General features: G+C 43.9%; 1 protein-coding gene across 4 annotated transcripts; it reads left to right on the top strand.

Annotated features, from left to right (window-relative positions):
• Positions 1 to 1,965: 1,965 nt before the first annotated feature.
• LOC115203416 (lamin-L(III)) lies at positions 1,966 to 24,425 on the top strand. Of its 4 annotated transcripts, XR_003880162.1 has the most exons (13): positions 1,967 to 2,531; positions 10,121 to 10,277; positions 10,761 to 10,886; positions 11,340 to 11,510; positions 15,300 to 15,434; positions 15,811 to 15,936; positions 17,890 to 18,110; positions 19,793 to 20,015; positions 20,792 to 20,899; positions 21,088 to 21,204; positions 21,866 to 21,970; positions 22,104 to 22,262; positions 23,381 to 24,425. XR_003880162.1 is itself a non-coding variant. In XM_029768098.1 (12 exons), the coding sequence occupies exons 1-12, from the start codon at positions 2,167 to 2,169 to the stop codon at positions 23,417 to 23,419; spliced, it is 1,893 nt and encodes a 630-aa protein (XP_029623958.1). In that variant the 5' UTR covers positions 1,969 to 2,166; the 3' UTR covers positions 23,420 to 24,425. The 4 variants fall into 4 exon arrangements, 2 of the variants coding, with proteins under 2 accessions (XP_029623959.1, XP_029623958.1); XR_003880163.1 differs by lacking the exon at positions 15,300 to 15,434 and having other exon boundaries at positions 1,969 to 2,531; XM_029768098.1 differs by lacking the exon at positions 22,104 to 22,262 and having other exon boundaries at positions 1,969 to 2,531.
• Positions 24,426 to 24,437: the final 12 nt, after the last annotated feature.

Below are 24,437 nucleotides of genomic sequence, written 5' to 3'. Positions count from 1 at the left end.
AGAACTCAGTGCAAACAAATAATGTATATAAATCCTGGAATGTAATTCTATCTATTGGCCATTGAGAGCACACCCCAGTGGGAGCAGTCCTCCACAGGAATGAATGGAATTCTACAGTATATCAATTAATTGTTTCAAGGACAAAATTACATGTATTTAAGTACTTATTTTGGGATGTTGGGGACAGTAACATTAGCTATCTCTAAAAATTATACTTTTTTACTTGTAATGTTTTATATTTTTTGTAATGTTTTATTTGTATGTTTAGCTCACATAATTTTTTTTTTTAAGTATGCATTAAGGTGTATGTAATATAATAAATGTGGCAAAAACGAATGTAGACATTAATAAATGCATCTCCATAGCTTCCTACATGTTTTACAACGTTGGGGGATTGCCAAGATGGAGGCACGGTGGCTTCAACACAGAGCCCCCTAAATATCATCTAGTCACAGAGCACCTGAATAAGTTGAACAAACAGCTGCAAGGGCGCAACAAAGTCGGCACGCAGTATTATGGCAGCATACGTTCTTTCAAGTTGAAGCTGTCATTGTGGGAGACGCAACTCGCCGGTGGTGATGCAGCTCACTTCCCCTGTCTGAAAAATGTGTGCGCGACCCAACATGTGGCAGACATGAAGCGGTTCAAAGATAAAATAACGGGACTGTTACGGGAGTTTGAGCAACGCTTTCAGATTTTTGGTGAACTGGAGAAAGACTTCAACGTTTTTTGCTCGCCATTTACCGTGAATCCCTCTGATCTGCCCGTCAGCATCCAACTTGAAATAATAGACTTGCAGTGTGACTCGGATATGAAGGGCAAATTTGCCGAAGCTGGCTTGGACACATTTTATCAGAATCTCTTGCCAGGTTACCCCAACTTGACAGCCCTCGCTGCAAAACTGTTGTGCATGTTTGGAACCACATATCTTTGTGAGCAAGTTTTCTCTGTAATGAGCATAAATAAAACAAAGCTGCGCTCAAGGCTCACGCACAAGCACTTGAATCACATCCTGAAGTTGGCTGCCACTCAGGATGTGACGCCTGATATTGATGCGCTGGTGAAAGCTAAAAGATGCCAGGTATCAGGAGTCAAATAAACTATGCAACCCCACGTAAAGTGCTGCATGAGACACCCTGATATAGTTCTGTGATCTGTGATATACTTCTGTGAATCACTGAGGCATTGTGTGTTTGTGTGTTCTTTTTCTTTAGAATTTTCAAATAAACTTGAGGTGTGATGTTGTGCTTGTACTATTGTGGACACACTGTCCTCAGGCTGCAGCTTTATGTTTTATGTTGATCGTATTAAAACAAAGAAAACAATCTGAAGTTGTTATTTTTAAGTTATATATACCATGATTTTACCGGTCCGGCCCACTTGGGAATAGATTTTCCTCCATGTGGCCCCTGAGCTAAAATGAGTTTGACACCCCTGATCTAGTGTATACATAAATAATTGGCGCAAACCCAGCCCAAACCCAGCGCATGCAGTCAGTGATGCCAATTTAGCAACTTTTCAGACTACCATGGCAACTTTTTTTTCAAACAGCAACTAGCAACAAATTTAGCTACTTTTAAAAATTTATTTGGAACTTTTGAAAAGTGTCTCAAACGTTAAAATGCATGCATTTTCCCTCTAAATGACACAAAAACGATTTTCTCTGTCACACACTCAGTCATAACACATGTGCCTGGCTGCAAAAGTGCATTGTGAGTGACCTCACCAGCAGCCGCTCAGCTCGTGCACAGGCAGCAGCAGGCCAGCAGCAATTTCAGCAAATTGCAAATCATTGGTGGCTGACTGCAACAGCAGTAGTACGGGTTCGACGACCCAAACCCAATGAATATAGTTGGTCACGAATGTTTGATCTTGTACAGAACTTACAACATCAATCAACATGCCTCAATCAAAAATGTACAGCCAGAAGTACAGAAAATAGTGGGAGTCTGTACCTGAACAAATGTCAAATCATAGTTTTTGCCGAAATGGCCAGTCAATTTGAGTAACGTTATTGTGTATTTTACGTAATGACGCAGTTGTACGTTGTCACGCAATGACATGACAACGTCATTTAGCAACTTTTAGCAACAAATCAACCTGCCTCTAGCAACTTACCCTGAAAATTTGTTGGCAACACTGCATGCAGTCACATGAGAACGCACCATGGCTTCAGTTACCTCAACCAGTCGCTCAACTCGCTCCTCCGGACGAAGCGGCGCCGGCCCGTCCAGCACCAGCCCAACCCGGCTCTCCCGAAGCCAGGAGAAAGAGGAGCTTAGCCACCTGAACGACCGCCTGGCCGCCTACATAGAGCGAGTCCGCCAGCTGGAGAATGACAAGTCCTCAATGCTGCTTCTCCTGGAGGAGAAAGAGGAGTCCACGACCCGGGAGACGGCCAACGTTCGGCGGCTGTACGAGACCGAGTTGGCCGACGCGAGGAAGAGCTTGGACGTGCTGGCTAACGATAGGGCCCGGCTGCAGATAGAGATGGGTCATCTTTCTGAAGAGCATAGCAAACTACAAGCCAGGTAACGTTAGATATGATAACATACAAACCAATCTATGTATCTATGTTTGTCCTGTGCATTCGCGCTGTTGTCATTGATTGTTGAGATCCACCGTTTTTTATAAAAATAGCATAAAGTGTTAGTTTGCAATTAGGCCTAAATTGTTGAAGTAAAAAGTTTATATTTTGGGATAGGGTACGATAGTTGAACTAAGCTAATGATGCATTTGTACGTTAAATTCTACAAAAATCAATGTGTAGCCTTTGTTTAATTATTGATAATCGCAAATTCTAATTTTTAATAATAATAATTAGGTGGGTGCTTATTTTTCCTATTTCACCCATATATAACTGTGTATTATACACGTGTGAATTGTTCATGTGTTTTTTGCATATCCCAACTCCCCTTAGACACCCTTTGAGAGTGGGGTTCCCCATTTATGATAATATAATGTTTGTCTTTGCACGACATGATCTACAGATACTAAGGCATATCCATGATTACCTTTGAGGAAGAGACCTCAGAGAGATTTGGTTTGTCATCTTTCTTTCCTAATAAGAAGCATGAGAATATCCTCCTGTTATTATTATCCTTCTGCTATGTCTTGTTTTAATAACCACAATATCATAATAGTAGCCTAATATCAATAGAACCATATGCCATGTATTAACATCCACATTAAAAGTAACAATTAAATTATACCCAGAATAAAAAACAATCTCTAATCCCTCCCTTCAGGAAGTGAAGCATATAAGCACTTGACTACTGTCATCTCTATTCTATCCTACCAGGAACCATAGTAACTACCAGGAACCATAGTAACCACCAGACTTCTGTCATCTCTATTCTATCCTAACAGGAACCATAGTAACCACCAGACTTGTGTCATCTCTATCCTACCCTACAAGTAACCATAGCAACCACCTGTCTTCTGTCATCTGTTTTCCTCCCACCAGGTGTTTGTGTAGTAATAATGGCAGAGTCGGAGCTAAGGTTTAAAGGGCGACTGAACTCGGTGATTCCCCTGTTTTTCTGTTGCTCATTTAAAGGCTCAGTGCAGTCAAATGGGATTTTCCTGAGTTTTATATACATTTTCACACTGAGGTTGGACTAATACTGTGAATTTGTGAAAATTATAATGCACTTTTAGTGTACCGTAATTTCCGGACTATTAAATGCACATGAATATAAGCCGCACCCACTGAATTTAAAAAAATATATTATTTTGAACATAAATAAGCCGCACATGTCTATAAGCCGCAGGTGCCTACCGGTACATTGAAACAAATTAACTTTACACAGGCTTTAACGAAACACGGCTTGTAACAAAAATAAATAGGCTTTAACGAAACACGGCTTGTAACAAAAAATAAAAAATTAGCAGTAAGCTTTAGTTGTCTTTTTGCACTGAGTCAATTCCTCACACTGCTGTTTCCAACGTCTTATCATCGACTCATTAAGACCAAGCCCCCGTGCAGCAGCTCTATTTCCTTTTCCAACAGCCAGATCAATGGCCTTCAACTTAAAAGCTGCATCATATGCATTTCTCCGTGTCTTTGCCATGATGAGGGTGACAAAATGACTACCGTAATCAGAATGATGGAAGTTTGAGAGCGCTCGATTTAATCTAATCAGTAAACAAAGAAGTTGTTTGACCTTAACCCGTTCGGCAATTTCATTGGTCTGATGAAAGCTTCATGCCGCCAAAAAACTGAGCATGTCACAGAATGTTTTTTTGTTTTTGAGAAAAAAAATTTGAAAGCGGGAAAAATCCATATATTAGCCGCGTCATTGTTTAACCTCTCTGGGCAAGCGTCCCACCCTAGTCAACAGCCAGTGGAATCGCGTCGCGCGAAATACAAAACCTCATAAATGCTATAACTTCAATTTCTCAAACATATGACTATTTTACACCGTTTTATAGATACACCTCTCCTGAATCGAACCACGTTGTCCGATTTCAAAAAGGCTTTACAGCAAAAGCAAAACATTAGATTATGTTAGGAGAGTACCCAGCCAGAAATAATCACACTGCCATTTTCAAAACAACTAGCATGCATCACAAATACCCAAAACACAGCTAAATGCAGCACTAACCTTTGACAATCTTCATCAGATGACACTCCTAGGATATCATGTTACACAATACATGCATTTTTTGTCCGATAAAGTTCATATTTATATATAAAAACAGCATTTTACATCGGCGCGTGACGTTCAGAAAATATTTTCCCTCAAATGCTTCCGGTGGATCAGCGCTACAATTTACAAAATTACTATTCGAAAACATTGTTAAAATTTAATATTGTCATTCAAAGAATTATAGATTAACATCTCGTGAATGCAACCACATTGCCATATTTAAAAATAACTTTACTGGGAAATCACACTTTGCAATAAACGACGGGGTATGCTCAGAAAAATAGGCTAGGCGATACATGTTAGCGCCATCTTGGAACCATCAACCATCAAAAATACTATTGTAAATATACAATATACTTTGATTATCTTCATCAGAAGGCACTTCCAGGAATCCCAGGTCCACAACAAATGTAGTTTTGTTTGAAAAAGTTAATAATTTATGTCCCAATAGTTCCTTCTTGTTAGCGCGTTCCGAAGGCTACTCATAATGTACGAGGCGCGCTGGACTTGTCGTCACGAATGTGCAAAAAATATATATTTACGTTCGTTCAAACGTCAAACGTTATGTAACATAAATCTTTAGGGCCTTTTTCAACCAGAGCTTCAATAATATTCAAGGCGGACGATTGCATTGTCTTACTAAACGTTTCGAAAGGGGAGGGTAGCCAGGGGCGCCCGCATCATAATGGTAATGGCCCTCCCCCTGTGACCAACTTCCAAAGCCTCTCTTTGGGTCAGTTTCTACCATAGAAGACTCAAACCAGGAAGTGCTAAATGATTAATAAGCCCCTGTGTGTTTCAATGGCAAAGGTTTGAAGTTATTCCACACATCAGATTTCCATTTCCTGTTAGGATTTGTCTCAGGGTTTTGACTGCCATATGAGTTCTGTTATACTCACAGACACCATTCAAACAGTTTTAGAAACTTTATAGAGTGTTTTCTATCCAAATCTACTAATTATATGCATATTCTAGTTACTGGGCAGGAGTAGTAACCAGATTAAATCGGGTACGTTTTTTATCCGGCCGTGCAAATACTGCCCGCCGCGAGGTTCAAAGCCTGGGAAAAAAGTTGCGGCTTATAGTCCGGAATTTACGGTATTAAGTTGTTTGAAAGACCGCCTGAAATTTCAGCCTGTTTTGGTGGGATGAGGGTTTTGGCCTTCCATGGTTACATCACCATGCTGTGAATTAGTTAATAGACCAATCAGAAAGAGTTCCAAGCCCCTCTGCCAATAACAGATAGTTGTCAGTTTTCCCTCCCCATTCAGACCAGTCTGACAGTCCTAGCAAAATTCTTGCTTGAGAAATTACTCTTTGCTAAGAAGCTATTTTAGATATCTTTTTTTTTTATTATTCTTTTTTTTTTTACTGTTTTCAAATAAAATGTTCACAGTAAGGTACTTAATTGTTACCCAGAAATGTTGGATATTGAGGTAAAAAAGGCACCCTTGGACTTAATTTTATTTGTTATTTTTAAGAAAAATTTGATTTCAGTCTTGGGGGTGGTCCGATGTGGGTGTACGATAACACACCCAGTCTTGGGGGTGGTCCGATGTGGGTGTACGATAACACACCCACAAGACTGAAATATATTTTTTCTTAAAATAAGGTCCAAGGGAGCAGTTTTTCTCTATGAAATAATTTCTCTCTTTTTCATTTGTTGCTTTTGAGACACCATAGCAACAACAGAGCCACTAGCTTACCACTTCCCCAAATTAGTCACAATTGATCTAAGATGAATCAAGAAATCTGTAATTAATTTTGACATTTTTGTTGTGCAATTTTACATCCTAGCTAGGTGTTTGGTGCAGTATTTCTCAAGTTCAAAAATGTGCATGAAAACTAGCAGTGCAATGCAGAAGAATATCCAGTCTGCTGCTGCGCACACAGAGCTATTTATTTGGTATTTTATTTAGATCCCCATTTAACTGTTGCAAAAGCAGCAGCTACTCTTCCTGGGGTCCACACAAAACATGAAACATGACATCATACAGAACATGAATAAACAACAGCTGCACAGGACTGATTTCGTTCCAACCTTAATCAGCAAGCTGGCAAACGATTGTAAATGAAGCATAAGCTACACGCTGTTTAACAGAGGCCAAAATCACTAGCAGGCTAAGTTCCATCTGTGTTTGTCAATGAAGCTAGCTAGCAGGCACATTGAGCAGGAAAGCCACGTTAGATAAATCAGCCTATCAAATCACTGGCAGGTATGTGCTTCGGTGCCATTATGTTTTTTCAACTTTCTCTCTGTTAGTATGCGTCTTTCTGGCACTGTTTTATAGTGAATCATGTAAAGTGGCAGGTAGCCTAGTGGTTAGAGCGTTGGACTAGTAACCGAAAGGTTGCAAGATTGAATCCCCGACCTGACAAGGTAAAAAAAATCTGTCGTTCTGCCCATGAACAAGGCAGTTAACCCACTGTTCCTAGGCCATCATTGAAAATAAGAATTTGTTCTTAACTTCTTATGGATGGTGGCAGTATTGAGTAGCTTGGATGACTGACGTGCCCAGAGTAAACTGCCTGCTACTCACTCCCAGAAACTAAGATATGCATATTATTAGTAGATTTGGATAGAAAACACGCTGAAGTTTCTAAAACTGTTTGAATGATGATGTGGGATGAGGGTTTTGGCACCCTTGGACCTACCTTCAGGCTCTGATCAGGCCCTACACCCAAACAAGGACACTGCGTTCATCCACCTCTGGCCTGCTGGCCCCCCTACCGCTGCGGAAGCACAGTTCCCGCTCAGCCCAGTCATATAGTAATCCTTCTAAACCCCCCCCCCCCCAAAAAAGATATAGATGTAAAGTGGTTGTTCCACTGGATATCATACGGTGAATGCACCAATTTGTAAGTCGCTCTGGATAAGAGCGTCTGCTAAATGACGTGAATGTAAATGTCTGGGAGTATAACAGAACTCATATGGCAGGCAAAAACCTGAGAAAAAATCCAAACAGGAAGTGGTCTGTAGGACTTCAATTAATTCCCTATCCAAACTACAGTGTGTGGGGTCATTTTGCACTTCCTAAGGCTTAACCTAGATGTCAACAGTCTTTAGAACCTTGTTTAAGGCTTCTACTGTAAAGTGGGGATGAATAAGAGCTACTGGAGTCAGAACACTGCCAGCAGGGCATGAGCCTCAGGTATGCGCGCTCACGTGAGAGGAACCTCAGTTCCATTGCATTTCTGAAGACAAAGGATTTCTCCGGTTGAAACTTTATTGCGGATTTACAATTAAAAACATCCTAAAGATTGATTCTATACATCGTTTGACATGTTTCTATGAATTGTAATGGAAATGTGAGTTTCGTCTGACATGCGCGTCCTGAATTTGGATTTGTGAACTGAAGGCACGAACAAAAGGTATTTGGACATAAAGGATGGAGTTTATCGAACAAAACAAACATTTATTGTGGACCTGGGATTCCTGGGAGTGTATTCTGATGAAGATCATCAAAGGTAAGTGAATATTTATAACGCTATTTCTGACTATTGTTGACTCCAACATGGCGGATATATTGTTTGGCATGTTTTTGTGTCTGAGCGCTGTACTCAGATTATTGCTTTTTCGGTAAAGCTTTTTTTGAAATCTGACACAGCGGTTGCATTAAGGAGAAGTTTATCTAAAGTTCCATGTATAACACCTATATTTTCATGAACATTTATGATGAGTATTTCTGTAAATTGATGTGGCTCTCTGCAAAATCACCGGATGTTTTTGGAGGCAAAAGATTACTGAACATAACACGTCAATGTAAACAGATTTTTTAAATATAAATATGAACTTTATCGAACAAAACATACATGTATTGTGTAACATGAAGTCATATGAGTGTTATCTGATGAAGATCATCAAAGGTTAGTGATTAATTTTCCCTCTATTTCTGCTTTTTGTGACTCCTTTCTTTGGCTGGAAAATGGCTGTGTTTTTGTGTGTGTAGGCGCTGACCTAACATAATCATATGGTTTGCTTTCGCCGTAAAGCCTTTTTGAAATCAGACACTGTGGCTGGATTAACAAGAAGCAAAGCTTTAAAATGGTGTATAATACTTGTATGTTTGAGGAATTTTAATTGAGATTTTTATTGTTTTGAATTTGCCACCCCTGCACTTTCACTGGCTGTCATCATATCGATCCCGCTAATGGGATTCAAGCCGTAAGAAGTTTTAACTGACTTGCCTATTTAAATAAAATAAAAATAACATAGAAGGTCATGGCAGGATACAAGATGCTCGCTAATGGGTTCAGAATTTTGGAATGTTGACAAGTGGCAGTTGGGATACAAGTGCACGCATCATCTCCAGTCAATTCTCAGACTGTGCTTGACTTGGGCAAGAGGTCAACTGCTTGAGTTCCTGCACCTCAAATAGAATATTAGCTCAAAAGCATTATGGAGTTCCTGCACCTAAATATAAACAGTACCGGCACCCTAAAGGAGTAGGCTACCGGCACCTATTTCAGTCCGAGTCAACCACTAGGCAGACCTGTGATCCCTATCAAACACCACAGCAAGTGGCCACTTCATAAAGGGCTTCTCGGCCAAGTTTTCTTTCAACATAATGATCAAGTTCATTTTGCATGGACCGGTGCCCCCGGGTAGGCAGAGTTTGCTCATTTTAGACCATTCCATTGGTCCTTAATGTGAAATCTCCACCCACCCGGGGCATCGGCTCCTGGGGCCATGCAAAACGAACTCCACCATTTGGCAATGTGTTGTCTTATGTAAACAAGTCCGAGGTGCTGGGTAATGTGGGCAGGTCTGTCTGCGCTCTATCTAATCATACCAAAGAACACAATCAGCACAGCTGCTTCTCGGTGCATGACAATTTGCCCTAGGCGCTACAATCCCTTTATAGTGGGCATGATCGAAATCAAAGCCCAACCCCAAATAAGTCATGACGAACTCGTTAGACAAATATCACACTATTTTGTTTTGGAATAATACTGACTTTATGCCCAAAATTATCATACTTACACTTTTTTGTCAATTTTGACACTGGAATACATGTTTGACTCATGCCACATTTTAACCAGAGAAGTTGGTTCTTGCATTCAGTTGCGCTTTAACTTCAGTCATGTTCAAAACAGAACGCTAGGATGGATAGACAATGCATCACATACTCTAGGTGCAATACACATGAAGGCCACTAGATGGGGACCTAGTCCCACTTAACCCAAAATGCTCTTGTAAGTCACTCTGGATAAAAGCATCTGCTAAATTACTCAAATGTAAATGTGATCTCTTTTTCCTCCCACCAGGAACAATGGAAGCCATATCTTCTCGTCTCTTGTCATCTCTCTTCACTCCTTCCAGGAATCATACTAATCTCCCTGACCTCTCACTTCTTTCTATCACTTTTGCCTCCTTCCTGGAACCATGGTAACCACCTGTCTTCTCTCATCTCTCCTCCTTCCAGGAACCATAGTAACCACCTGTCCTCTCTTTTTCATCCTACCAGGAACCAGAAGAAGGAAGCAGAGTGTAACATGGCCATGGGTCAGTGGAGGAACTTGGAGGCGGTCCTCAACTCTAAAGACGCAGAGCTGGCCAATCAACTGGCAGATAACAGAAGACAGGCAGATGACGTCACTGACCTACAGGCCCAGGTGGCCAATGTAAGGACTAGACTGCCATCTATAGGCCTTCTAGTGAGGTTAAATTAATGTTTTGTTTAAAGTTAAATACAATTAAACCAACACCACATACAGATGTTTTTGCAGCATTTTGACAGTGTTATGCATCAGGTTCTGTGTCAGGTGTGAATGCAGCTCTGAGAAGGAGTGGGTGACAACGCAAAAGGCATTAAACAGCATCAGACAAAACAAAGTATATTCTGCCTAGAGATGCGCTGATTCAACCTTTTGATTCTCCTGTTATATATTTTTTTAAATAGTCTAAAGCTAACTAGTTTGGCTAGCCATAGGTTTAAGCTGGTACTAGTGTAGGGTGGCTAACATTAGCTTGCAAGCATCAACTGAGAAGATGCTTATGGGCTGCTATGAGATGTGGCTAGGTAATTTATGAGGGGGGTTGCTTCATTTTGGCTAAATGTTAAGTCCTTGAATGCAAAAGGTGATCTCTTTGACTCCTTGTCTCAGTTGGAGTGTGGGCTGGCGGAGACTAAGACCCAGCTGAACTCTGAGATGTTGAGGAGGGTGGACCTGGAGAACCAGGTGCAGACGCTACGGGAACAGCTGGAGTTCCAGAGACACATCGGCGAACAGGTAACACACACACTCACTTGACAAACACACAACCGGACACACACACACTGCAGTAACTGCTGCATAAGAAAGACATCACATGTGGCCCACTATTACCACAGAAGCGACAGTCAGATTGGTCGGTTGTTGAAGTGGGTAACTATTGACAAATACTAATAATAGTACGATATCAAACTCATTGTTGTCTCTGCCTGTCTTTCTATGAGGTGTGGGGTATCCACAGCATGCAGGAGGGAAGGGGTTAATGAAGTGGCTAGGGGTAGGAGGGTGAGAAGAAATGGTTAGGAGCTGGGGATTGAAATGGAATGTGGCCCATGTCGTTTTCTCCATGTTGAGTCGTGGTGGTGGTGGGTAGGTTCTGGGAGAGGACTAGGGGTTACAATGGAATGTGACCCATGTTGTCTTCCTGCGGTAGGCATGTGTGTCTGTTCATGTCGGTGTGTGTGTGTGTAGGAGGTCAGGGAGATCCGGAGCAGACACGAGAGTCGCCTGGTGGAGGTGGATTCTGGGAGACAGAAAGAATTTGAGAGTAAGTTGGCCGAGGCCATGCAGCAGCTACGGCAGGAGCATGACGGACAAATCCAGCAGTATAAAGAGGATCTGGAGAAGAATTTCAATGCCAAGGTACTCACACTCTTTCTTTCGCTCTTTCTCTCTCTCCCTCCTTCTCTGCCTCCCTACCTCTTTCTTTTTTAAATATACACTGCTCCAAAAAATAAAGGGAACACTAAAATAACACATCCTAGATCTGAATGAATGAAATAATCTTATTAAATACTTTTTTCTTTACATAGTTGAATGTGCTGACAACAAAATCACACAAAAATAATCAATGGAAATCTAATTTATCAACCCATGGAGGTCTGGATTTGGAGTCACACTCAAAATTAAAGTGGAAAACCACACTACAGGCTGATCCAACTTTGATGTAATGTCCTTAAAACAAGTCAAAATGAGGCTCAGTAGTGTGTGTGGCCTCCACGTGCCTATATGACCTCCCTACAACGCCTGGGCATGCTCCTGATGAGGTGGCGGATGGTCTCCTGAGGGATCTCCTCCCAGACCTGGACTAAAGCATCCGCCAACTCCTGGACAGTCTGTGGTGCGACGTGGCGTTGGTAGATGGAGCGAGACATGATGTTCCACATGTGCTCAATTGGATTCAGGTCTGGGAAACGGGCGGGCCAGTCCATAGCATCAATGCCTTCCTCTTGCAGGAACTGCTGACACACTCCAGCCACATGAGGTCTAGCATTGTCTTGCATTAGGAGGAACACAGGGCCAACCACACCAGCATATGGTCTCACAAGGGGTCTGAGGATCTCATCTCGGTACCTAATGGCAGTCAGGCTACCTCTGGCGAGTACATGGAGGGCTGTGCGGCCCCCCAAAGAAATGCCACCCCACACCATGACTGACCCACCGCCAAACCGGTCATGCTGGAGGATGTTGCAGGCAGCAGAACGTTCTCCACGGCGTCTTCAGACTCTGTCACGTCTGTCACATGTGCTCAGTGTGAACCTGCTTTCATCTGTGAAGAGCACAGGGTGACAGTGGCGAATTTGCCTATCTTGGTGTTCTCTGGCAAATGCCAAACGTCCTGCACGGTGTTGGGCTGTAAGCACAACCCCCACCTGTGGACGTCGGGCCCTCATACCACCCTCATGGAGTCTGTTTCTGACCGTTTGAGCAGACACATGCACATTTGTGGCCTGCTGGAGGTCATTTTGCAGGGCTCTGGCAGTGCTCCTCCTGCTCCTCCTTGCACAAAGGCGGAGATAGCGGTCCTGCTGCTGGGTTGTTGCCCTCCTACGGCCTCCTCCACGTCTCCTGATGTACTGGCCTGTCTCCTGGTAGCGCCTGCATGCTCTGGACACTACGCTGACAGACACAGCAAACCTTCTGCCACAGCTCGCATTGATGTGCCATCCTGGATGAGCTGCACTACCTGAGCCACTTGTGTGGGTTGTAGACTCCGTCTCATGCTACCACTAGAGTGAAAGCACCGCCAGCATTCAAAAGTGACCAAAACATCAACCAGGAAGCATAGGAACTGAGAAGTGGTCTGTGGTCACCACCTGCAGAGCCACTCCTTTATTGGGGGTGTCTTGCTAATTGCCTATCATTTCCACCTGTTGTCTATTCCATTTGCACAACAGCATGTGAAATGTATTGTCGATCAGTGTTGCTTCCTAAGTGGACAGTTTTATTTCACAGAAGTGTGATTGACTTGGAGTTACATTGTGTTGTTTAAGTGTTCCCTTTATTTTTTTGAGCAGTGTATAATATATTTTCCCCTAGCCCTACCTCCCCTAATTGGAGTAAACTAATGGACAACAGCAGTTAGGCTTTTACTTCCAGCTTATTGTTTTGGGGTTAAGTGTTTTGCTCAAGGGCAGATGGTTTTAGTCCCACCCAGCTATCCTCAACCCCTCCCATCTATCTCTGAAGACCATCCAGTTTTGATTTCTATATGCCATATATTTTTCAACTATGCTGTGATGTTTAACAAAGTTATGAACCTATGTACATTTGACATACACAGTATATTTTAGATTATGTTGAGGTTTGTATGTATGTACAGTACCAGTCAAAAGTTTGGACAAACCTACTCATTCAAGGTTTTCTTTATTTGTACTATTTTCTACATTGTAGGATAATAGTGAATACATCAAAACTATGAATTAACACATATGGAATTATGTAGTAACCAGAAAAGTGTTAAACAAATCAAAATATATTTTAGATTCTTCAAAGTCGATACCTTTTGCCTTGATGACAGCTTTGCACACTCTTGGCATTCTCTCAACCAGCTTCACCTAGAATACGTTTCCAACAGTCTTGAAGGCGTTCCCACATGCTGAGCACTTGTTGGCTACTTTTCCTTCAGTCTGCGGTCCAACTCATCCCAAACCATCTCAATTTGGTTGAGGTTGGGGAATTGTGGAGGCCAGGTAATTTGATGCAGCACTCCATCACTCTCCTTGGTCAAATAGCTCTTACACAGCCTGGAGGTGTGTTGGGTCATTGTCCTGTTGAAAAACAAATTATATTCCCACTAAGCACAAACCAGATGGGATGGCGTATCGTTGCAGAATGCTGTGGTAGCCATGCTGGTTATGTGTGTCTTGAATTCTAAATAAATCACAGTGTCACCAGAAAAGCACCATAACACCACCTCCTCCATGCTTCACGGTGGGAACCACACATGCGGAAATCATCCGCTCACCTACTCTGCGGCGGTTGGAACCCAACATCTCAAATTTGGACTCCTCAGACCAAAGGACAGATTTCCACCGGTCTAATGTCCATTGCTCGTGTTTCTTGGCCCAAGCAAGTCTCTTCTTATTATTGGTGTCCTTTTAGTAGTGGTTTCTTTGCAGCAATTCAACCATGAAGCCCTGATTCACACAGTCTCCTCTGAACAGTCGATGTTGATGTCTGTTTCTTGAACTCTGAAGCATTTATTTGGACTGCAGTCTGAGGTGCAGTTAACTCTAATGGACATCCTCTGCAGCAGAGGTAACTCTGGGTCTTCTTTTCCTGTGGTGGTCCTCATCATAGCGCTTGATGGTTTTTGTGACTGCACTTGAAGAAACTTTCGAAGTTCTTAAAATGTTCCTCATTGACTGACATTCATGTCTTAAAGTAATGATGGACTGTCATTTCTCTTAGCTTATTTGAGCTGTTTTTGCCATAATATGGTCTTACCAAATAGGGCTATCTTCTGTATACCACCCCTACCTTGTCACAACACAAATGATTGGCTCAAACGCATTAAGAAGGAAATAAATTCCAGTATTGAACTTTTAACAAGGCACACCTGTTAATTGAAATGCATTCCTGGTGACTACCTCATGAAGCTGGTCCCGAGTATGAAGCTGGTCCCGAGTGGCGCAGAAGTCTAAGGCACTACATCGTTGTGCTAGAGGAATCACTACAGACCTGGGTTCGATCCCGGGCTGTATCACAACCAGCCGTGATCGGGAGACCTATAGGGCGCTGCACAATTGGCCCAGCGTCGTCTGGGTTAGGGGAGGGTTTGGCCAGGGGGGCTTTACAAGTAGGCCGTCATTGTAAATAAGAATTTGTTCTCAACTGACTTGCCTAGTTAAATTTTTAAAAAGCTGGTTGAGAGACTGCCAAGTGTGTGCAAAGCTGTCATCAAGCCAAAAGGTGGCTACATTGAAGAATCTCAAATATAAAATATATTCTGATTTAACACTTATTTATTTTTTTGTTACTACATGCTTCCATATGTGTTATTTCATTGTTTTGATGTCTTCACTGTTATTCTACAATGTAGAAAATATTAAAAAATAAAGAAAAACCCTTGAATGAGTAGGAGTGTCCAAACGTTTGACTGGCACTGTGTCTGTGTTGCTGGTGTATAACTGTATGTATGTTTCTCAGAGAGAGCTGTGTGTCAGGGAGTCGCTGTGTGTGTCGTGCACACTGTTAGAGCAGGAGTGCATGATGACGGAAGAGAAAAGAGGAGTGAGAAAGATGACAGTGCAGATTAGGGAGAGCTTTGTCCAGCTGATAAAGGTATTCTCACCAGTCCAGCCCGTGTTGGGTAGAAGTGTCGTCATACTGTAGCCAATAGCAAACACTTGAGGTACACCTTATTTGGTTTGCTCTGTAAAATGGAACCAACTGAGTTGTCCCAAAAGTGCAAACCCAGTCCACCATATGTACTGGTCAAATGAAGTTCACCTTAAATGTTCAACATATATGCAGTTGACTCTGGTATGTTAGGTACCTCTACTCATGAAGTTATGTAAATCTGTAAATCCAAATGTGTTTTTTTTTTTTTTTTCAAATTTGTGGCTCATGGTAAACATATAATGCAGCTCGGTCTCATGTCAAAAAATATGGCATTAACACATTGCTTTTCCTTTGGTGTGGGTGTGTGTTTTGACAGCTGGAGAACGCCCATCAGACGGCGCTGAAGAGTAGTAACTTTGCCTCATCCACCAGAGAGGAGCTGTCTGGCACCAAGCTCCGCATCGAGACCCTCTCCTCACAACTCAATCACTTCCAAAAACAGGTACTTGCTGTATGTGTGTAGGGTAAGGTTGCCCATAGATGCTGACCTTGGGTCAGTTTTGCATTTTCCCCACTAATGGTTATACTTAGGATTGGGGAAGTGAAGCTGATCCTAGATCTGTAACTAGGGAACTCTTCACCCCGGAGGTGTGTGTGACATTCCAGAAACGGGTACCTACCAGGCTGCTGCTAGGGCTTTACTATAGTACAGGAACATTTGACTGGTTACAGACTGAAAAACAACAGACTAGAGATATAATAAGGCTTTTGATGTTGGAGATCACTATGTACAGTTGTGGCCAAAAGCTTTGAGAATGACACAAATATTAATTTTCACAGTCTGCTGCCTCAGTTTGTATGATGGCAATTTGCATATACTCCAGAATGTTATGAAGAGTGATCAGATGAATGCAATTAATTGCAAAGTCCCTCTTTGCCATGCAAATGAACTGAATCCCCCAAAAACATTTCCTCTGCATTTCAGCCCTGCCACAAAAGGACCAGCTGACGACATGTCAATGATTCTCTTGTTAACACAGGTGTGAGTGTTGACGAGGACAAGGCTGGAGATCACTCTGTCATGCTGATTGAGTTTGAATAACAGACTGGAAGCTTCAAAAGGAGGGTGGTGCTTGGAATCATTGTTCTTCCTCTGTCAACCATGGTTAACTGCAAGGAAACACGTGCCGTCATCATTGCTTTGCACAAAAAGGGCTTCACAGGCAAGGATATTGCTGCCAGTAAGATTGCACCTAAATCAACCATTTATCGGATCATCAAGAACTTCAAGGAGAGCAGTTCAATTGTTGTGAAGAAGGCTTCAGGGCGCCCAAGAAAGTCCAGCAAGCGCCAGGACCGTCTCCTAAAGTTGATTCAGCTGCGGGATCGGGGCACCACCAGTACAGAGCTTGCTCAGGAATGGCAGCAGGCAGGTGTGAGTGCATCTTCACGCACAGTGAGGCGAAGACTTTTGGAGGATGGCCTAGTGACTAGAAGGGCAGCAAAGAAGCCACTTCTCTCCAGGAAAAGCATCAGGGACAGACTAATATTCTGCAAAAGGTACAGGGATTGGACTGCTGAGGACTGGGGTAAAGTCATTTTCTCTGATGAATCCCCTTTCCAATTGTTTGGGGCATCCGGAGAAGACAAGGTGAGCGCTACCATCAGTCCTGTGTCATGCCAACAGTAAAGCATCCTGAGACCATTCATGTGTGGGGTTGCTTCTCAGCCAAGGGAGTGGGCTCACTCACAATTTTGCCTAAGAACGCAGGCATGAATAAAGAATGGTACCAACACATCCTCCGAGAGCAACTTCTCTCAACCATCCAGGAACAGTTTGGTGATAAACAATGCCTTTTCCAGCATGATGGAGCACCTTGCCATAAGGCAAAAGTGATAACTAAATGGTTCGGGGAACAAAACATCAATATTTTGGGTCCATGGCCAGTTAACTCCCCAGACCTTAATCCCATTGAGAACTTGTGGTCAATCCTCAAGAGGCGGGTGGACAAACTCACCAAAAAAAAACTCACAAACTCCGAGCATTGATTATGTAAGAATGGGCTGCCATCAGTCAGGATGTGGCCCAGAAGTTAATTGACAGCATGCCAGGGCGGATTGCAGAGGTCTTGAAAAAGAAGTGTCAGCACTGCAAATATTAACTCTTTGCATCAACTTCATGTAATTGTCAATAAAAGCCTTTGACACTTATGAAATGCTTGTAATTATACTTCAGTATTCCATAGTAACATCTGACAAAAATATCTAAAGACACTGAAGCAGCAAACTTTGTGAAAAATGATATTTGTGTCATTCTCAACTTTTGGCCACGACTATGTTGACTGGAGTCAGGGAGTCTGAAAGTTGTCTGTGTGGATGACTTTCTCACAACCCCTATTTCTCTCTGATTCTTCTCTCTCTGTCTCCTCCCCTCCCCCTCCATATCTCCCCTCAGAACGGGGCCTTAGAGGGGCGTGTGCGGGAGCTGGAGCGGACCCTGGACCAGGAGCGCGAGATGTGTCAGCAGCGACTGAGCCACAAGGACGAGGAGATGTCGGCCATGCGGGCCCAGATGCAGAGCCAGCTGGAGGAGTACGAGCAGCTGCTGGATGTCAAGCTGGCACTGGACATGGAGATCAACGCCTACCGCAAGATGCTGGAGGGAGAGGAGCAGAGGTGAGGGAGGGGGGTGGGTGGCGAGAGACTGGAGGTGAGGGAGGGGGGTGTGTGGAGAGAGACTGGAGGTGAGGGAGGGGGGTGTGTGGAGAGGGACTGGAGGTGAGGGAGGGGGGTGTGTGGAGAGGGACTGGAGGTGAGGGAGGGGGGGGTGTGGAGAGGGACTGGAGGTGAGGGAGGGGGGTGTGTGGAGAGGGACTGGAGGTGAGGGAGGGGGGTGTGTGGAGAGGGACTGGAGGGGAGGGAGGGGGGTGTGTGGAGAGGGACTGGAGGTGAGGGAGGGGGGTGTGTGGAGAGGGACTGGAGGTGAGGGAGGGGGGTGTGTGGAGAGGGACTGGAGGTGAGGGAGGGGGGTGTGTGGAGAGGGACTGGAGGTGAGGGAGGGGGGTGTGTGGAGAGAGACTGGAGGTGAGGGGGGGTGGAGAGAGATTGGAAGGAGGGGAGGTGAAGAGAGACTGGAAGGGGGGGGTGGAGAGAGATTGGAGTGAGGGGGGGTGGAGAGAGACTGGAAGGAGGGGGGGGGGTGGAGAGAGACTGGAAGGAGAGGAGGTGAGGGGGGGTGGAGAGAGACTGGAAGGAGTGGAGGTGAGGGGGGGTGGAGAGAGACTGGAGGTGAGGGGGGGGTGGAGAGAGACTGGAGGTGGGGGGGGGGGGTGGAGAGAGACTGGAGGGAGGGGGGGTGGAGAGAGACTGGAAGGAGAGGAGGTGAGGGGGGGTGGAGAGAGACTGAGGGAGAGGAGGTGAGGAGGTGAGGTGAGGTGAGGGGGGGTGGAGAGAGACTGAGGGAGAGGAAGTGAGGGAGAGGAGGTGAGGGGGGTGGAGAGAGACTGAGGGAGAGGAGAGCAGGTGAGGGGAAATGGAGACATTAGTGAAGGTACGGTTTGCAAGCAGGTGCCTGCCTTCACACGCATACAAACGTACTTACACCTCAGACCTGGTTCAAATACTTTTTGAAATGATGAATTCTAGTAAAGCAAATCTATTCTGAATTATTCAAATCTTTGGGGTCAACCTTAATTTGAACCCAGGTCTGACACCACACACACACACACACACACACACACACACACATACACGGTTACAAGGTCCTTTCAGCAAACATAAAAAGCTAAGAGGACCAGGACACTCTTCATATAATTGGTTAAAAAGCCTTTATTTAAACTGGCCTTCATCACGGAATAACAATGATAAGCAGTCTTCTTTTGAACAAACCATCTTCTACTTAACCCTGACTGAAGAGGGAATGGTTACAGAATAGTCATTGGTGGACACAGCATAGTAGACAGCATTTCCATTTTAGTCATTTAGCAGAGCTCTTATCCAGAGTGACTTACAGTAGTGAGTGCTGACATTTTCATATTTGTTCGTACTGGTCCTCTGTGGGAATCGAACCCACAACCCTGGTGTTGCATGTGCCATGCTCTACCATCTGAGCCACACGGCAGTAGGCAATATAAATTCAAAATTGTGATGTAGATATATTATCAAAAATGCAAATTAAGGTTAGAAGTATTAGAAAAGACAAAGTAGTCCTGGTCTTGAATAGGAGGGGTACATTTAGTGAGAACAAGGGGAGTCACATAAAACAGGTCACTAGATGGCAGCAAAGATGGAGCACAGTAGATAAAACAGAGAAATCAGGGTTTCCCAAACATCTTCCTGACGTTGTTCTGTGTTCCCAGACTCCACCTCTCCCCGAGCCCCTCCCAGCATGGGGCCGTGGCACGCCCGCACGCACAGGGCGCCCGCCGAGTTGTCCGCGGGAAGAAACGCAAGAACGAAGGTGGCACGGGGTCCTCGCCAGCCTACAAGGTCTCGCAGCACGCCAAGGCCCACAGTCACATGATGGTGTCGGAGATGGACCTGAAGGGGAACTACGTCAAGCTGAAGAACAACTCTGAGAAGGTACCTACCTACCGCCCACTCTGACCAATTAAAGATGGAATCCGCAGTAGGGGGAAACGGTGCCACTGGCCGCCCCACCAGCATTGTTATTGTTGTTGCTGAGCTGAGGAGGGTCGTGTAGCATGGTAATGAAATGCAGTACATATTGTGCTCTTCTATCGTGCGTGTGGTGATGTCAGAGATGGAAATAAGTGTTGGTAATTTCTTTGTTGTAATATCACAAAAGGACAAGGCAGTTTGACCATTAATAAGGATTCAATCTTGAAGTACCTACCGCATCGCTTTGACCAATCAGGCATTGTTGAGAGAATCTGAAGCTCTACGTCTCTACTTAGTGCACTACTTTGAGTCTAAAGTCACCCAGGCCACTGGTTAACCAGTAGAGTACTAGATGAGGGATAGGGTGTCATTGAGACAGTCTCTTTAAGTCTAGTGTTTTGTGTTTACTAACCTGTGTTTTGTGCAAATGTATCCTGACAACGATTCCAGTCTCTGAAACTGTGTGAAAGATCTGGGTTGTGTTCAGTAGGGCGACGCGTTTTTAAACCGGAGGTGCTACTTGAACTTGTCCAATTTAGAAAAGAGACCATTGTTTTCCATTGCAAAACACTTTGCTCCAGTATGCCCGGCTGAACGTGCCGCTGTCCCCAATCTGAATTTCATCTGGGTCGTATTCATTAGAGCTCACCGTTATAAACGTTTTGCAGCAGAACAAGCAGTCCTTATTGGACATGCCTAATGAATACGACCCGGCTGTTTTTTTCCTGCTGTTCCAGGAGCAGCCACTAGAGGGCTGGGTGGTGAGGAGGAGTCACCTGGACTCTCCTGAACTGTTCTTCCAGATCCCCCCTTCCTACATACTGGCTGGGGGCAACACCCTCACTGTGAGTACACGCATGCACCTAATACACACACACACACACACACACGCGCATGTACGTATTTGGGGAAACTAACCAGGCCTCCATATACAATGGTCCTCATCTCCAAAAATGATTAGTAAAACTAAAATAACATTTAAAACATGCATTGTTGCCAGCTGACCGTGTGGGACTGTGATTGTGTGTGTCAGATCTGGGGTTCGGAGGCAGGCGTAGAGGCCTCTCCAGGTGACCTGGTCATGAAGAACCAGAGGAACTGGGGTCCGGTCAACAACGTGATTGTCACCCTACTGAACCCAGATGAAGAGGTGACCACTACTTACTGGCCACCACGACCCAGTCTACTGGCCCAATCTACTTAATGCATTTCTATATTTTTGTGCACCGGGGGAAATCAAGTTCATTTCATTCATATCCTTGTACACGGGTGAATATAGTTAATTTCATTTCTATCCTTGTGCACTTCTCTAATAGCCATCTTGCAAAGATCTTTAAGCTCCTAAGCTCGCAGAGATGTCTTGCATTTCAGGTTGTCTTCATTGCAGCTGTGCTGTGTAGATGGATCTGGGGCCATATGTATCAAACCTCTCAGCCTTTTACATCACAATGAATAAGATGACATGGACAGAGGGGACCTGATCCTAGATCAGCACTCCTACTCTGAGACATATCTCACAAGACCTGTAGAAGTGTTTTGTGTCTCACGAACCACACAAATTATGATTTAAGCACCCTGCAAATAAGATGAAGTGGAATGCAACCATTAGTGTAAGGAATTTGCAGCAGGGTGAAGTTTCCTCTAGGTTTAGATCTAGGATCAGCTTCCCCTCCACCAGTTAAAATCTTAACCATTAGTGGGGAAAATGTAAAACTGACTCAAAATCAGCGACTAGGGGGACACCTCACCCTACTCCAATCGGCTCAGCTGTGAGCGGATGTTTGATGTTGATTGGCTGTCATCATCACTAGGAGACTGCAGAGCTGCGTGTGCAGGAGAGAGGAGAGGAAGACTCCGATGTGGAGGTTGATGAAGAGTTTACGGAAGGGAGTGATGTTCACTACCTCAGGAGACAGGTAAACACACACACACCCCAGGAGATGTATAAATCCACACTGATCTGTCCATACATACATGCATACATGCATGCATGCATGCATACATACATGCCTCAGAAAACCTCTAAACACACACGCTGCTCCTCTGCAGACAGGTAAATGCTGTACCCAGGCCTGTACCCAGGCCTGTACCCAGGGGAAACTGTGTTTTTGATCTCTATTCCCCCTGATGGAAAAGCCCAAGAAAAGGAAAAGGAAGTGCTGTCTGGTGTTGTGAACAGCCTGTCTCATGACACACAGACCGCTGGAGGTGAGGAGGTGACTGCCTACAGCTTGGCTGTTGACTCCCTGGATTTGTCCCAAATCGCCCCCTGTTCCCTATATAGTGCACTATAAAGAATAGGGTGCCATTTGGGTTGAAGCCCCTGCTTGTCTAATCCCTACTACAGCTCTTGTTAACCCTCCATAACCTAACCTGTAGGGTGCCATAAGTAAGTCCCATATGGCATTCTATTCCCTATATAGGGCACTTGTTATGGCTTTTGTGGGGTCCAACATTCTAAATAGCCATTTAATTTGGACACAAATGCAGGTACTGGAGGTTCCAACTTATTTCCCATTTATCCAGAAATCCAATCAATACGTGTGAGTTCTTGATTGCAATGATCTTCACAAATGTACTACACACAATGGCTCTTTAACACAGTTCACAGGATTGGGTAATGAAGACATTCCTTGTATTCCAGGTATTTTGAACAAAGCTGCTGATGATGGCAAAGTTATCTTAAAAAATGACACTAAAATGATCATGAAATGAAAAGATGCCAAACAAAATGACATGGTTGAAAAAACTCTGCTTGGCTTCTATCAGCCTATTCCAATTACTAACTGGCACCATACACATTTCTAATACATAATCCATAATCATTTCAAAATGTTCTTTTATTATCAAAATGGTTCTTAAAGCACTACTTTTGAACAGAGCCTGTGGGCTTAAGTACGGCCTAGGGTGCATCCAAAATGAAGTGGCCTGCAACACCTCATTGCAAATGGCTGCTGTTCCTCCCTTGTGATGACATCACTTGCTCAGCTTGCTGTGTGTTCCTCACCCCTGCATGAACCATGCTTGCTGTGTGTTCGTCACCCCTGCATGAACCATGCTTGCTGTGTGTTCGTCACCCCTGCATGAACCATGCTTGCTGTGTGTTCCTCACCCCTGCATGAACCATGCTTGCTGTGTGTTCGTCACCCCTGCATGAACCATGCTTGCTGTGTGCTGGCCAACTCACGCACACATTGAGTCTAATCGTTTGTGTGAGTGATCATTGCTGTACTAATTGTATGTTTGAGTGTGTGCATGAGGCATGTGTCAAGAGGCTGAGCGTGTATTTCTTCACTGACATTGAGGCTGTGTTCTATGTTTTCCAGGCGCCAGGGGGAACAAACGAGAGTTGCTCCGTTATGTAACTCCACCCTCCTCCTTTCACAATTCTGACCTGAGAAAGCTGCATCTGACCCGGGAGATCCCGGGAAAACCACTGGAAAGGCTACAATGACATCCTATTCCCTACATAGTGTGTTACTTTGCCATGAACCACAGTGTGGGCACTGCACAGGGAAATGGGTGTCATTTGACACTGGCCATGTCACCCATGGTATTATGTGCCCTGTGGGAGCTTGATGGTGATTTGGGAGCACTGCTACACAAATGTGTGTGATTTCAATGCAGATTTTTCCTAAACTAATGCAAGAGTTTGGTTGGTTGTATAGTTGCCTGTACCTTGAAAAATAATGGATAGCCCTTTAAAATTGCAGATCTGTTTGTGCTGTCTAGTCAACTCCTATGGTCATTTGTCTAAACAGCACAGACCGATCTGGGACCAGGCTTGTATTCTTTAAGCAGCGACATGGCATTTCCTGCTATTCTGGCGTTCGTAACACGTCTCTCCTCCCGCTTGCTGCGAGCGACATTCATATGCCCCTTACAGTCTTTAAATGCGACATCATTCAATTGTCAAAGTTTTTGAAAATGTTTCATTTGTCATACTGTATGAATATGCCTTGTGTCCTGACTGTTTAAAATCCTGGTTGGGAAAATGACAAAGATTGTTAAGCTTGTATGGTATTACAGTATGTTAGTGCTATAACTAACTGTAAGTTGAATGTTTTCTGGTATTTTATCCCTTTAACCTACAGCACTTTTTGCCATTGAGATAGGGGTTATACACTGAATATATCCATAGTACAATGTGGACATTTTTCATGTTTATTCTGAAGTATTTTGACAGGTACTTTGGTGGCTTTGCAATATTGTTTCTCTTTATTTTCTGAAACTTAGTTGTTTTTCTAAATAGAAAGAAAATAAACTTTAACATCCTCTAAACGTCCGATTGACTTGTGAAGAAACTCAATGTTGGCTTGTCCTTATGCTTCAGAATACTTCTGATTTCAATAAAGATTTTTCCTTAACTAATGTAAGTGTTTG

The sequence above is a fragment of the Salmo trutta genome, chromosome 12 (genome assembly GCF_901001165.1).
Source record: "Salmo trutta chromosome 12, fSalTru1.1, whole genome shotgun sequence".
NCBI lineage: Eukaryota > Metazoa > Chordata > Actinopteri > Salmoniformes > Salmonidae > Salmo > Salmo trutta.
Note: the sequence above shows the minus strand (reverse complement) of the source record. Positions and strands in the feature narration are given on the sequence as shown.